At 39.7% G+C, this 14,217-nt stretch overlaps 1 protein-coding gene across 2 annotated transcripts in view; it reads left to right on the forward strand.

The window, feature by feature from the left end:
- The window catches only part of SUMF1 (sulfatase modifying factor 1), a 103,686-nt gene that overhangs the window by 80,946 nt on the left and 8,523 nt on the right, over positions 1 to 14,217 (forward strand). For both annotated transcript variants that reach the window (XM_058726161.1, XM_058726162.1), the window contains one exon: positions 10,920 to 10,979. In XM_058726161.1, coding sequence (XP_058582144.1) covers positions 10,920 to 10,979 — 60 coding nt within the window. The remainder of the gene's footprint in view (positions 1 to 10,919; positions 10,980 to 14,217) is intronic.

Here is a 14,217-nt window from a genome sequence, read left to right on the forward strand (position 1 = left end):
TTTATGCTTGTAGTGATGTCTCTGGTACTTTGTCTCACAGGATCCCCCTTAGGATCTCTTGTAGGGCTGGTTTCGTGGTGACAAATTCCTTCAGTTTTTGTTTGTTTGGGAAGACCTTTATCTCTCCTTCTATTCTAAATGACAGACTTGCTGGATAAAGGATTCTCGGCTGCATATTTTTTCTGTTTAGCACACTGAAGATATCGTGCCAAGCCTTTCTGGCCTGCCAAGTTTCAAAGGAGAGATCAGTCACGAGTCTTATAGGTCTCCCTTTATATGTGAGGGCACGTTTATCCCTTGCTGCTTTCAGAATTTTCTCTTTATCCTTGTATTTTGCCAGTTTCACTATGATATGTCGTGCAGAAGATCGATTCAAGTTACGTCTGAAGGGAGTTCTCTGTGCCTCTTGGATTTCAATGCCTTTTTCCTTCCCCAGTTCAGGGAAGTTCTCAGCTATAATTTCTTCAAGTACCCCTTCAGCACCTTTCCCTCTCTCTTCCTCCTCTGGGATACCAATTATGCGTATATTATTTCTTTTTAGTGTATCACTTAGTTCTCTAATTTTTCCCTCATACTCCTGGATTTTTTTATCTCTCTTTCTTTCAGCTTCCTCCTTCTCCATAACTTTATCTTCTAGTTCACCTATTCTCTCCTCTGCCTCTTCAATCCGAGCCGTCGTGGTTTCCATTTTGTTTTGCATTTCGTTTAAAGCGTTTTTCAGCTCCTCGTGACTGTTCCTTAGTCCCTTGATCTCTGTCGCAAGAGATTCTCTGCTGTCCTGTATACTGTTTTCAAGCCCAGCGATTAATTTTATGACTATTATTCTAAATTCACTTTCTGTTATATTATTTAAATCCTTTTTGATCAGTTCATTAGCTGTTGTTATTTCCTGGAGATTCTTCTGAGGGGAATTCTTCCGTTTGGTCATTTTGGATAGTCCCTGGAGCGGTGAGGACCTGCAGGGCACTTCCCCCGTGCTGTGGTGTATAACTGGAGTTGGTGGGCGGGGCCGCAGTCCGACCTGATGTCTGCCCCCAGCCCACCGCTGGGGCCACAGTCAGACTGGTGTGTGCCTTCTCTTCCCCTCTCCTAGGGGCGGGATTCACTGTGGGGTGGTGTGGCCCGTCTGGTCTACTTGCACACTGCCAGGCTTGTGGTGCTGGGGATCTGGCGTATTAGCTGGGGTGGGTAGGCAAGGTGCACGGGGGCGGGAGGGGCAGGCTTAGCTCGCTTCTCCTTAGGTGATCCACTTCAGGAGGGGCCCTGTGGCAGCGGGAGGGAGTCAGATCCGCTGCCGGAGGTTTGGCTCCGCAGAAGCACAGAGTTGGGTGTTTGCGCGGAGCGAGCAAGTTCCCTGGCAGGAACTGGTTCTCTTTGGGATTTTGGCTGGGGGATGGGCGAGGGAGATGGCGCTGGCGAGGGAGATGGCGCTGGCGAGCGCCTTTGTTCCCCGCCAAGCTGAGCTCTGCCGTCGGGGGCTCAGCAGCTCTCCCTCCCTTTGTCCTCCAGCCTTCCCGCTTTCTGAGCAGAGCTGTTAACTTATGACCTCCCAGATGCTAAGTCGCGCTTGCTGTCGGAACACAGTCCGTCCGGCCCCTCCGCTTTTGCCAGCCAGACTCGGGGGCTCAGCTTGGCCGGCGAGCCGCCCCTCCGCCCCAGCTCCCTCCCGCCAGTCCGTGGAGCGCGCACCGCCTCGCCGCCCTTCCTACCCTCTTCCGTGGGCCTCTCGTCTGCGCTTGGCTCCGGAGACTCCGTTCTGCTAATCCTCTGGTGGTTTTCTGGGTTCTTTAGGCAGGTGTAGGTGGAATCTAAGTGATCAGCAGGACGCGCGGTGAGCCCAGCGTCCTCCTACGCCGCCATCTTCCGGAACTCCCTGTAAATGTTTACTTTTCACCTAAAAATAATTAACATGCAAATTAACAAAGTTTAACCCATACTAAGGAAAAAGATTAGTTAGATAGAAACTGACTAGGCCCACATTTGGATTTAACAAAGACTTCAAAGCAGCTACTATATTTAAAGAACTAAAGGAAAATGTATTCAAAGATACGGTAGGAAATATGATGTGAGTCAACAGAGAATCACAATAGACAAATGCAAATGATTTTAAAAAAGTGAAATTTATGGAATTGAAAAATACAATAACTGAAATAAAATTTCCCTAGATTAACTCAGTAGATTAGAAATAGAAGAAGGAATCAGTGAACTTGAAGGTAAATCAAGAGAAATTTCCCAAGCCAAAGAATAGAGGGGGGAGAAAAATTGGACACAGATCAGTAGAGCACTATGTGACAATATCAGGTGCTCCAACATAATTATGTAACACATGTATAATAGGAGTCCCAGATGGAGAGGAGGGAGAAAAAGGGACAAAATTATTTCTGAAGAAATTGTTTAAATACCAAATTTGATGAAAATTATCTGAAAAATCCAAAAAGTTGAAATAACTTCAATTTGGATGAACACAAAGAAGAATACACCTAGACAATTCATAGTTACACTATTGAAAAACAAAGATAATATTTTGAAAGTAGAAAGAGGAAGCCCCTTAACACATATAGGGCAAGAATAATGTGACTAATGGCTGATTTCTCATCAGAAACAATGGAAGCCCGAAGATGGTGTAGTGATAGATCCCAAGTGCTGAAAAAAACCATCAACTAAGAATTCTGTGTCCAACAAAACTATCCTTTAAAAACGAAGATGAAGGAGGTTTTTCTTCTGGTTCTGGCAAAGTGGAGGAGACATACATTTCCCTGTTCCTCCCACTAAATGTAATTAAAACTCTGGATACTACAAATAAAATAAATGTAAGAAAGGTGAAAAGAAGGGTGCCTGGGTGGGTCAGTCGGTTGGGTGTCCAACTCTTGATCTCAGCTGGGGTCACAATCTCGCAGTTTATGTGTTGGAGTCCTGCATCAGGCTCTAAGCTGACAGTATGGAGCCTGCTTGGAATTCTCTCTCCCTCCCTCACTGCCCTTACCCCACTCGTGTTCTCTCTCTCTCTCTCTCTCTCTCTCTCTCTCTCTGAATGAATGAATGAATAAATAAATAAATAAATAAATAAGATAGGTGAAAAAAAGGAAGAGTACCTGTGGACCTTAGAAATGAAATGGTAGTGAGTTACATGCATTTTCTTTTTGATCCATATGTCTCAGAATTGGAGCTGAGGAAACCAGCAACCTACAAATGCCAGCAGATATAAAGTCCCAAGGAAAGCCTGCTCTATCTAGTTAAAAGAGAAAATAGGAAAGGGGTAGTCTAACCATACAGAAAACTTTTAGGCAGTAACCACTTTATTCCATCCAAACACTGCATAAAAAATCGTGTTCTCATCCAAGCCTGCAAAGTCCATGTGGAGAGCCTAGACTTGCACCCTCATGAGTCTGTGTTGAGGTGCCATAATACCCCCACCAGGGTGGCATCAGAGAAGGTAAAGTAAGGACAAGGCCTTTCATCATTGCCAAGCAGTAATACTGCCACCCTCACTGTGGTGTAAGTGGAGCTTTGTGGGGAACCAGAGCTCTCCCCTCCATGTACCAGTAAATAACGAGAGTCTCTCCTGAGGTGTCAGTGGAAGCCATGTGGGGAACCTGGATTTCTACTTTCACCTGGCAATAATGAGATGGCTCCCTCCCTCCCTTCCCCTGCCAGCGTGGGTCATAGAAAGCCAGGTGAAACAGCACGGTTAAATAAGATTCAGAGGCTTGCAACATAATAAAAATGTATTCAGGTTTCAACTGAATAATCATTTAATCATACCCAGAACCAAACGAAAGAAACAATAGATGCTAACACTAAGATGGCAGAGGTTTTAGAATTTTCCACCAAAGATTTTAAAGCAGCCATGATAAAGATTCTTCAGTGAGCAATTAAGAACGTGCTTGAAACAAATGAAAGAAAAATGGAAAGCTTCGGGAAAGAAATAGAAGCTATAAATGAGAACCAAATGAAAAATTTAGAGCTGAAAAATAGAATAACCAAAATAAAAGCTTTATGAATGGGCTCAAAAGTAGAATAGGAGGGACAGAATAGCAACAGCAAGAACAACAACAACAAAATCAGTGAACTGGAGACTAGAATAAAAGAAAGTACCCATTCTGAACAACAGAAGAAAAAAGAGAAGATAAGCAAACGACTGAGCCTCAGGGACCTATGTGACTTTAACAAAAGATCTAACATTTGTGTCATGGCAGTCCTGGAGGAGAGAAGGAAGAGGGTGGGGCTGAGGGAGCACTCAAAGTAGTTACTGGATGCATACCTCCCAGACTGAGGAAAGACTTAAACCTGTAGGTTCAAGAAGTTAAGTGAACCCTAAACAGGACTGTCCCAAAGAAATCCATACCAAGACATCATAATTAAACTGCTGAAAATAAAAGACAAAGAAAAATATTGAAAGAAGGCAGAGGAAAGAATACCTTACCTATAGGGAAAAAGTCAAATCAAATGACAGTGGACTTCTCATCAGAGATCCTAATAAAGGCCCGAGGAAATGGCATGATAGTTAAAGCGTTTTCTCTCATGTTTTAAAAATTTTGTTTGATGGTTGAAGCAGAAATTATAGCATAGTGTGATGTGTTTCTAAATGTATTTAGAAGAAGTCTTTCATACATTATTTTTTTAATGTTTATTTTCGAGAGAGAGAGAGAGAGAGTGGGGAAGGGCAGAGAGAGAGGGAGAAACAGAATCCGAAGCAGGCTTCAAACTCGGAGCTGTCAGCATAGAGCCTGACTTGTGGCTCACACTCACTAACCTTGAGATCTTGACCTGAGCCAAAGTCAGATGCTTAACCAAATGAGCCACCCAGGTGCCCCCATACAATTACATTATAAACAGGGGAGGCTAAAGGGATATAAAAGGAGATACGTTTTCTATGTTTCACTGGAATTGGTAAAATAATACCAGTAGACTCTGATGTTTTATATCATCACAGTTTTATATATATGTTTACATGTCACATATATATCTGTAATATAGATATAAATGATAAGATATAAACTGTGATTTACATATAAAACTGTGATCTATATATAAAACTGTGATAATATACATGTATACACACACACACACACACACATATATATATAAATGTACCTCAAAACTCTATAGGTAAGTAAAAATGGATTTCTTAACAAAAATGTTTAGGTAATATATAGGAAGACAGGAAAAAGCAAACAGAAACAAAATCATAGAGAACTGACAGAAAAACAACAAAATGGTAGATTTAAGTTCTAACATATCAATAATTTCATTAAAAGTACATGCTCTAAATATATCAGTTAAAAGACAGATTGGCAGTGGGGACTAAAAAATATAACCTAATTATATACTGTCTACAAGAAACTCATTTAAAATATAACGATATAAGTGGATTGAAAACAAAATGTTGGGGGACACCTGGGTGGCTCAGTTAGTTAAGCGTCCAACTTCGGCTCAGGTCATAATCTCATGGTTCGTGAGTTTGAGCCCTGCGTTGGACTCTGTGCTGACAGCTCAGAGCCTGGAGCTTGCTTCGGATTCTGTGTGTCCCTCTCTCTATGCCCCTGCTCTGTTAGCACTCTGTCTCTCAAAAACAAATAAACCTTAAAAAAAAATAAAATGTTGGGACAAGAGATACAAACATTAATCAAAAGAAAGCAGGGATGGCTATATTAATACATAAAGTAGACTTCAAAAAATTTTTCATGTTTACTTTTGAGAGAGACAGACATAGTGTGAGCAGGGGAGGGGCAGAGAAAGAAGGAGGCAATTTGAAGCAGGCTCCAGGCTCTGAGCTGTCAGCATAGGACATGGGGCTTGAACCCATGAACCATGAGATCATGACCTGAGCTGAAGTTGGAAGCTTAAATGACTGAGCCACCCACACACTCCTATAAAGTAGACTTTAAAGCAAAGCAAGTTTCCAGAGTCAAGGAAGGGTATTCTATAGTGATAAAATGGTTAATCCAACAAGAGGAAATAGAAATACTTAAGAATTTTTTTTTAATGTTTATTTTTGAGAGAGACAGAGAGAGAGTGCGAGCAGGGGAGGGGCAGAGAGAGAGGGAGACACAGAATCTGAAGCAGGCTCTAGGCTCTGAGCTGTCAGCACAGAGCCTGATGTGGGGCTCTAACTCATGGTCCATGACCTGAGCCAAAGTCAGATGCTTAACTGACTGAGCCACCCAGGTGCCCCAGGAAATAGTAATACTAAATGTGTATATACCATTGAATACAGCTGAGACATATGAAGCAAAAACTAATTTAACAGAACATTCAAAGAAGAAATAGACCAATCCACAATTGTAGCTGGAAACTTTCATGCCCCTTTCTCAACAATCGATAGTATAATTACATAGAAAATCAGCAAGGACATAAAATAACAGTGATACAATCAGTGGATAGGATCTAACCAAGATTTCTAGAACAATTACCCTACAACAGCAGAATATCCATTCAAGTAGTCATGGAAAATATACCAATGGAGACCACATCCCACACCATCATATAAACCTCAGTACATTTAAAAAGTTTTAATTGTATAAAGTATAGTCTCCAGCAACAGTGGAGTCACACTGGAAATCCATAACAGAAATAAAATAGGAAAATCTCCAAACACTTAGAAACTAAACAACACACTTCTAAATAATCCATGGGTCATAGGGCAAGCCTCGAGGTAAATCAAACAGTGCACTGAACTGAATGAGAATGAAGATGTAGATGAATGTGTTACCAGCGAGGAGTGGCCCATGTGGCATCCTCCTGTGTCCCAGGGTCAGATGCTCGCTCCGGGTAACCAACTCCCCACTGGGACACCATGTATAAGAAAATCAGAATAAATGCTTGATTCCGTGTTATGTTCTAAGCAAAAGTGATAGTGCAATAGAGTCTTACAGAAATGCCTCATGCCTCATTCTTTTTAATAGCTGTTCAGTAGTCCACACTGTGGACTTTATCAAACAGCATGTTTAATAGTAGTGCTTTTTGACTCTTTGCTGACTGATGAAAATTTGTCCAACTCTGTCCTTTCTGTTTTTTCCCTTGTCATTGTGTTGGGTATAAAAAGGAGGGACAGGGAAGTGTCTCTCCTGACTACACAAAATGTCGTTGTTAGTTCTCTTATGAAATACATCTTGGCAGGCCTTGAGCACGTTGGCCACCTTCCTTCCTGCAGGCTTGTTTCTCATTCAATAAGCCAGTCGTACGGATGAGGGTTCTGTGGTATCTTGTGTGGATTTTTCATTATTGATGGCCTTCATGCCTTCCTACGTGTTTTGAATGAAGATAGATTCCCCTGCACTAACACTCAGAGATTGCTTCTTTATCTCTTTTCCTGAGAACTTTAGCTGCACCTTGGCCTTTTGGGATTATTGGGGCAGACATTTAGAACTTGCAGTTTTGGGGGCACCTGGGTGGTTCAGTCGGTAAAGCAACTGACTCTGGATTTTGGCTTAGGTCATGATTTCACAGTTGGTGAGATTAAGTCCTAAAAGTTTGTTAGTGTAACATTAAGCATTTAAGGCCATGGAAATACTGCGACCCTGCAGTGGAATGAAGAATAGACAGTGGCTTAGTCTGTGACCGTTTCTAAGTACCTGGAAATGCTTAGAAAACATGAACTTATGACCACATAGTTAAAATTTGTAAGTCAACCCAAAGCTGTCTACACATTCATTGCAATCCCAATCAAAATTGCACCAGCATTCTTCTCGAAACTAGAATAAGGAATCCTAAAATTCATATGGAACCACAAAAGGCCCCGAATAGCCAAAGTAATTTTGAAGAAGAAGACTAACGCAGGAGGCATCACAATCCCAGACTTTAGCCTCTACTACAAAGCCGTCATCATCAAGACAGCATGGCATTGGCACAAAAACAGACACATAGACCAATGGAATAGAATAGAAACCCCAGAACTAGACCCACAAATATATGGCCAACTAATCTTTGACAAAGCAGGAAAGAACATCCAATGGAAAAAAGACAGTCTAACAAATGGTGCTGGGGGAACTGGACAGCAACATGCAGAAGGTTGAAACTAGACCACTTTCTCACACCATTCACAAAAATAAACTCAAAATGGATAAAGGCCCTGAATGTGAGACAGGAAACCATCAAAACCCTAGAGGAGAAAGCAGGAAAAGACCTCTCTGACCTCAGCCATAGCAATCTCTTACTCAACACAGCCCCAAAGGCAAGGGAATTAAAAGCAAAAGTGAATTACTGGGACCTCATGAAGATAAAAGGCTTCTGCACAGCAAAGGAAACAACCAACAAAACTAAAAGACAACCAACGGAATGGGAGAAGATATTTGCAAATGACATATCGGACAAAGGGTTAGTATCCAAAATCTATAAAGAGCTCACCAAACTCCACACCCAAAAAACAAATAATCCAGTGAAGAAATGGGCAGAAAACATGAATAGACACTTCTCTAAAGAAGACATCCAGATGGCCAACAGGCACATGAAAAGATGCTCAACGTTGCTTCTCATCAGGGAAATACAAATCAAAACCACACTCAGGTATCACCTCACTCCAGTCAGAGTGGCCAAAATGAACAAATCAGGAGACTATAGATGCTGGAGAGGATGTGGAGAAACAGGAACCCTCTTGCACTGTTGGTGGGAATGCAAACTGGTACAGCCACTCTGGAAAACAGTGTGGAGTTTCCTCAAAAAATTAAAAATAGATCTACCCTATGATCCAGCAATAGCACTGCTAGGAATTTACCCAAGAGATACAGGAGTACTGATGCATAGGGGCACTTGTACCCCAATGTTTATAGCAGCACTCTCAACAATAGCCAAATTATGGAAAGAGCCTAAATGTCCATCAACTGATGAGTGGATAAAGAAATTGTGGTTTATATACACAATGGAGTACTATGTGCCAATGAGAAAGAATGAAATATGGCCCTTTGTAGGAATGTGGATGGAACTGGAGAGTGTGATGCTAAGTGAAATAAGCCATACAGAGAAAGACAGATACCATATGGTTTCACTCTTATGTGGATCCTGAGAAACTGAACAGAAACCCATGGGGGAGGGGAAGGAAAAAAAAAAAAGAGGTTAGAGTGGAAGAGAGCCAAAGCATAAGAGACTCTTAAAAATTGAGAACAAACTGAGGGTTGATGGGGGGTGGGAGGGAGGGGAGGGTGGGTGATGGGTATTGAGGAGGGCACCTTTTGGGATGAGCACTGGGTGTTTTATGGAAACCAATTTGACAATAAATTTCATATATTGAAAAAATTAAAAAAAAATTTTAACTTCAAAAAAAAAATTTGCAAGTCAGTGTGTTAACCATGCTTGGAGAAAACATGATTCTTTTAACTTCTGCCACTTTTGTCTGAGCCCTTGACACTAGACAAGTAGTTGTCAAGAAAAAGGAAAACTAAGATAGGCAGCATTATTCAACCGTCTCTTGTGTTCAGTAGACAAAAAGTAGGCAGCTGTGTGATTAGTTGATTTTTTTGCTTAATAGGGGAAAAGCAAAAAGATCCTTTTAGCCCCCAAACTTCCCGTATGTGGTTCTGGTTTGTAGGAGGTTATTGGTACTTCTCAGATGTTCTTTGCATGGCTAATCTGATGTTGAGGCCCTTTTATCCTGGCAGCTAAAGTTTAAGGATGTTCATTTCCAGTGCACTTCTATCCAAAGCTCTCCTTAGAAAAAATAGTCTTACCTCTTGGCTGGCTGTTTCTGGCTTCAATTTTCATTACAGTGGTAGTCACTGTGTGTTCTTGCCTCCTCTTAGGGATTGTCCAATTTCCTCCATTTCTGGTCTCTAAACAGGGAGTGTAATGGACTCAAACCAGCTGCCTGGGTGTGAATCCTTGTTCTGCCACTTGCTTAACTTACATCAGAAGTTGTTATGGAGGGGTGCCTGGGTGACTCAGTCAGTTAAGTGTCTGGCTTCGGCTCAGGTCATGATCTCACGGTTCATGAGTTCAAGCCCTGTGTCCGGGCTCTGTGCTGACACTTCAGAGCCTGGAGCCTGCTTCAGATTCCGTGTCTCCCTCTCTTTCTGCCCCTCCTCACTCACATTTTGTCTCCCTCAAAAATAAACAAACATTAAAAAAAAAAAAAAAAAGATGTTGTTATAGAGAGGGGTACCTGGCTGGCTCAGTTGGTGGAGCATGTGACTCTTGATCTTGGGGTTGTGAGTTTGAGCCCCATGTTGAGTACAGAGATTACTTAAAACTAAAATCTTAAAAAAAAGTTGTTACGGAGATTGCATGGGTTAATATTTGCATCCATGCTTGGCTCATAGTAAGCACTATATAAATCTTTTTGGAAAAGATAAACTGTGTTCTATATCTTGATTGTGGTGGTGGTTACATGCCTATACATTTGTCAAAATTCATCAGGCATGTGCATTTAAAAAGGCTTAAAAAGGTTAAAGTTTACTGTACGTAAATTATACCTCAATTAACCTGACCTAAATTTTTTTTAAAAGATAAAAGGCAAATTTCTTCAGTCAGCAAAGGGTTTACTAGCTGTTACACAGTAGGATTATAAAAACATAATTCAAAGAGACTAGCCAGTCTAGTTGAACAAGTCAGTTGTTATGCAGGATAAATTTGCATATTAACTTGAGAAGGTGATATAAAAGATACTGCCAAGCAGCTTGTTAGTCATCTAGGTGAGAAATGCTATTACAGGGATTTAGAGGTGAGATTGCTTACTATAGTCATAAAGATTTTATCAAAGTGGGAACCTGAGCGGGACCTTAAAGGGTGGGTAGGATTTGGAGAGGTGGGCATTTGGGAAGGTGCATGGGTTCAGGGTGCATGGGTTCACGGGTTTTCTGCCCACAGGTGGAAAAGCATGTAGAAAGTTAAGGCAGCCGTGGAAGAGCTGGTTGGACTAAAATGAACTCTCGGCCAGTCTGTGAGGAGCATCTGTGTTCTCTGGGCTAACGAGTTCTCTTAATCCACAGAAAGGCCCCCCTTCTGGGAAAGACCGGGTAAAGAAAGGTGGATCCTACATGTGCCATAAGGTGAGTCAAGTCATTACATTCTGTTTTGGTGTACTCACAGCTCATTAATGGAACCACTGTCATTAGCCCTAAAATGTCCCATCACTTCTGTGAATATATACCTATCTTCATCAAAACCAAAAAAAAAAAAAAAAAAAAAAAAAAATAGTCATCTCAAATTTGGACACAGGCATGGGGAAAAACAGCAGAGGTTGTGAATCTTTTGTTAACCAAATTCTCTGTTGAAACTTGATCCCTTTGAGAGACCTTTATTGTCCCCTGAACCAGGGTGGGCTATATACTATTTCCAGCATGCTTATTTGGAAGTACACCCTTAATTAATTTGAGATTATATCTGGATACTCTGTGGAGATTAAGGTAGGGTTAGAAATGGAGGGTGGATTGTGCTGTACTGGAATGGAAACATCACAAATGTTCTAGGTATAATGGGTGTGCTCTATGAAATAAGCATCAATCTCAGAGAGTGTTTTCTGCTCTTTGGGCTATGATTTCAGTGTCAGAACTGGTTGTTCTTGGGTAGTCAGCGTGAGTTGGTGTTTCATGAATAACCTTTTTAAGGAGTTTGGAAATTGAATACCACCTCTCCCTTTTTTCTTTAAATCATATATTTTTAGTATCTCCAACACTTGAGCTTCTTTCTATCCCTATGCAAAGATGGCATTTTGCAGATGGTTATTACAAGAAGTTTCCTATGGTAATTCAGTCAGTCCAGGCAGTTAGAGACTTAAAACAACCTATCAGGACTCCACGTTAAGTTACTAATTTAACGATGGATGTACTATCAAACTTTACCTTAAAACTGTGGTTCTCAAACTTTATTGCATGTTATAATCATCTGGGATCCATAAAAAAGACTGTTGCCTGTTTCCCCACTCACTTCATTTTGATTTCTCTGGAGTGTGGCCTGGGCTTCAGGATTTTAAAGGTCTCAAGGGGTTTAAAACATTCTGCAAAGTTTGGAAACCACTAGTCTATAGAGAATCTCTGGGGGTGCCTGGGTGGCTCAGTCAGTCGAGCATCTGATTTTGATTCAGGTCATGATCTCGCAGTTTGTGGTTTCAAGCCTCACCTCGGGTTCTGTGCTGACAGCTCAGAGCCTGGAGCCTGCTTCAGATTCTATGTCTCCCTTTCTGTCTGCTCCTCCCCACTCACACTCTGTCTTTCTCTCAAAAATAAATAAACATAAAAAAATGTTTTTAAGAGAATCTCTGTAGATTGTGTGTCTTCTGTATTTCTTAAAATTTTTAATCCAGTTATTTAAGTGAGGTTTATAATTGAGTTTATTTTATGCTTTACACCTACATTTATAACAAGATGCATAGAAATTTATCTTTACAATTCCAATTTTAACTTGAAATAAAAACATTGCCCTAGGTCATCCAGTACTTTTAAATGTTCACATACATTAGTCTTTAGTTCCAGATTTTTTCTCTTATTCAAGCTGTTACTACAAATATATTGAATCCTCTTACTGGGGAAATGGAATTCCATGAAAAGCAGGTGAATTTCTCTTTGAAGAATAGTATCTCAAAACCTTAATTACCTCCAGTTGTGTTTCTGACATATGGCACTTTTAAAAATTGAGAATCCATTTACTCTGTAAGAATTGAGGACCAGAAGATTTTCCCTCAAGAAAGTAAGAGAAAATGAAGCTTGTAAAAAACATTTAAGTGTGAACACTAAATGTATTTCATTGCCATTGCATATGAATATGTTTACTTTAACATTTAATATTATTTGCGTATTTTAAATCTGTATTTTCATAAGCTTCTCAGTTTATTATTTTAAAATATTTTTTAACCTAATACATGTTTTTAATAAATAAATTTACGTGGTATAATTGGTTTATCTTGTGTTCTGCAACCTTTGTTAACTCATTTGTACTAGTAATGTTTTTGTAGATTCTGTTGGTTTTTCTGCATAGCTGGTTATATCATCTGTGAATATAGACAATTTTACTTCTTTTAAAATATTTATTACTTTTTTCTTGCTGTATTGCATTAGCTAGAACCTTCAGTATAGTATTGAATATGACTGGTAAGAACAGACTTTTTTGCCTCATTTTTAATCTTAAGGGGATAAAAAATCAACTTTTCAAAATTAGTTATATCAGCTATAGTGTTTTCAGAGATGTTCTGTATAAGTTCAAGGAAGTTTCCTTCTATTCCTAGCTTCTTGAGAATTTTTATCAGAAATAGATATAAATTTTGCTGGATGCCTTTTCTGCAGCTGTTGAGATGTTTGTATGGTTTTTCTTTTTCACTCTGTTAATATGGTAAATACATTCATAGATTTTCAGTTTTCAAATGTTAAACCATCTTTGCCTTCCTAGAGTGTGCTAATTTAGGTATGATGTATTATCCTTTTTAAAAATATGGATTCAGTTTGTTAAAATGTTGAGCATTTTTGCATATATGTTCATGATTGGTATTGGTCTCTTGTTTTCTTGTCGGGTTTTGGTATCAGTGTACTGTTGGATTTATACATTGAATTGGTAAATATTCCCTTATCTTCAATTTTCTGGAATAGTTCATGTAGAATTAGCAGTTTTTCTTCCTTAAATGTTTGATAGAATTCCCCCACCCCAGGGAAACCATTTAGGAGTAGAGTTGTAACCATAAAATTAATTTAGTTAATAGCTACAAGGTTATGCAGATTATATTTCCTCTTGATTAATCTCTGGGAATTTGTGTCTTTAAGGAATTTGTTCATTTCATCTGAGCTGTTGAATTTATTGGCAAAATCTCTGCCCTGCTGTTTGTCCATTTATATTTAATGTGATTATTGATATGGCTGAATTTAAGTTTGCCCTTTTGATATTTTTAGTCTTTTTTGTCTCATATGTTTCTTTTCTCTCTGTTTTTGACCTCTTTTGGTTAAGCATTTGTTATCGCTCCATTCTCTCTCCTTTGGTTTATTAGCTAAAACTCTTTGTCTTAAAATTTTAGGGTTTCATTTAGAGCTTATATTACATATCTTTAGCTTTTCTTAATCTACTTGCAAGATAAATTTTAATTTAGTTATGCTCAGTGATAGAGTATTCTAGAAGAGGAATAGGAGAGTAACAAAACATGGTTAGATCCATGGAATTTTTCAGAAAAAAAAAAACAACAAAAAACAGTAGCTCTAGGATCTTGGTCAAGTTAATTGTAGATGATGGAGGTAATTAACATCAGTCTGTCAGGAGAAACAACACAGTGTTGGCTGTGAATTGCTTTCAGAGCACTTATCCTTTCCA

This window comes from Neofelis nebulosa, chromosome 4 (assembly GCF_028018385.1).
Source record: "Neofelis nebulosa isolate mNeoNeb1 chromosome 4, mNeoNeb1.pri, whole genome shotgun sequence".
NCBI classification, from domain to species: Eukaryota; Metazoa; Chordata; class Mammalia; order Carnivora; family Felidae; genus Neofelis; species Neofelis nebulosa.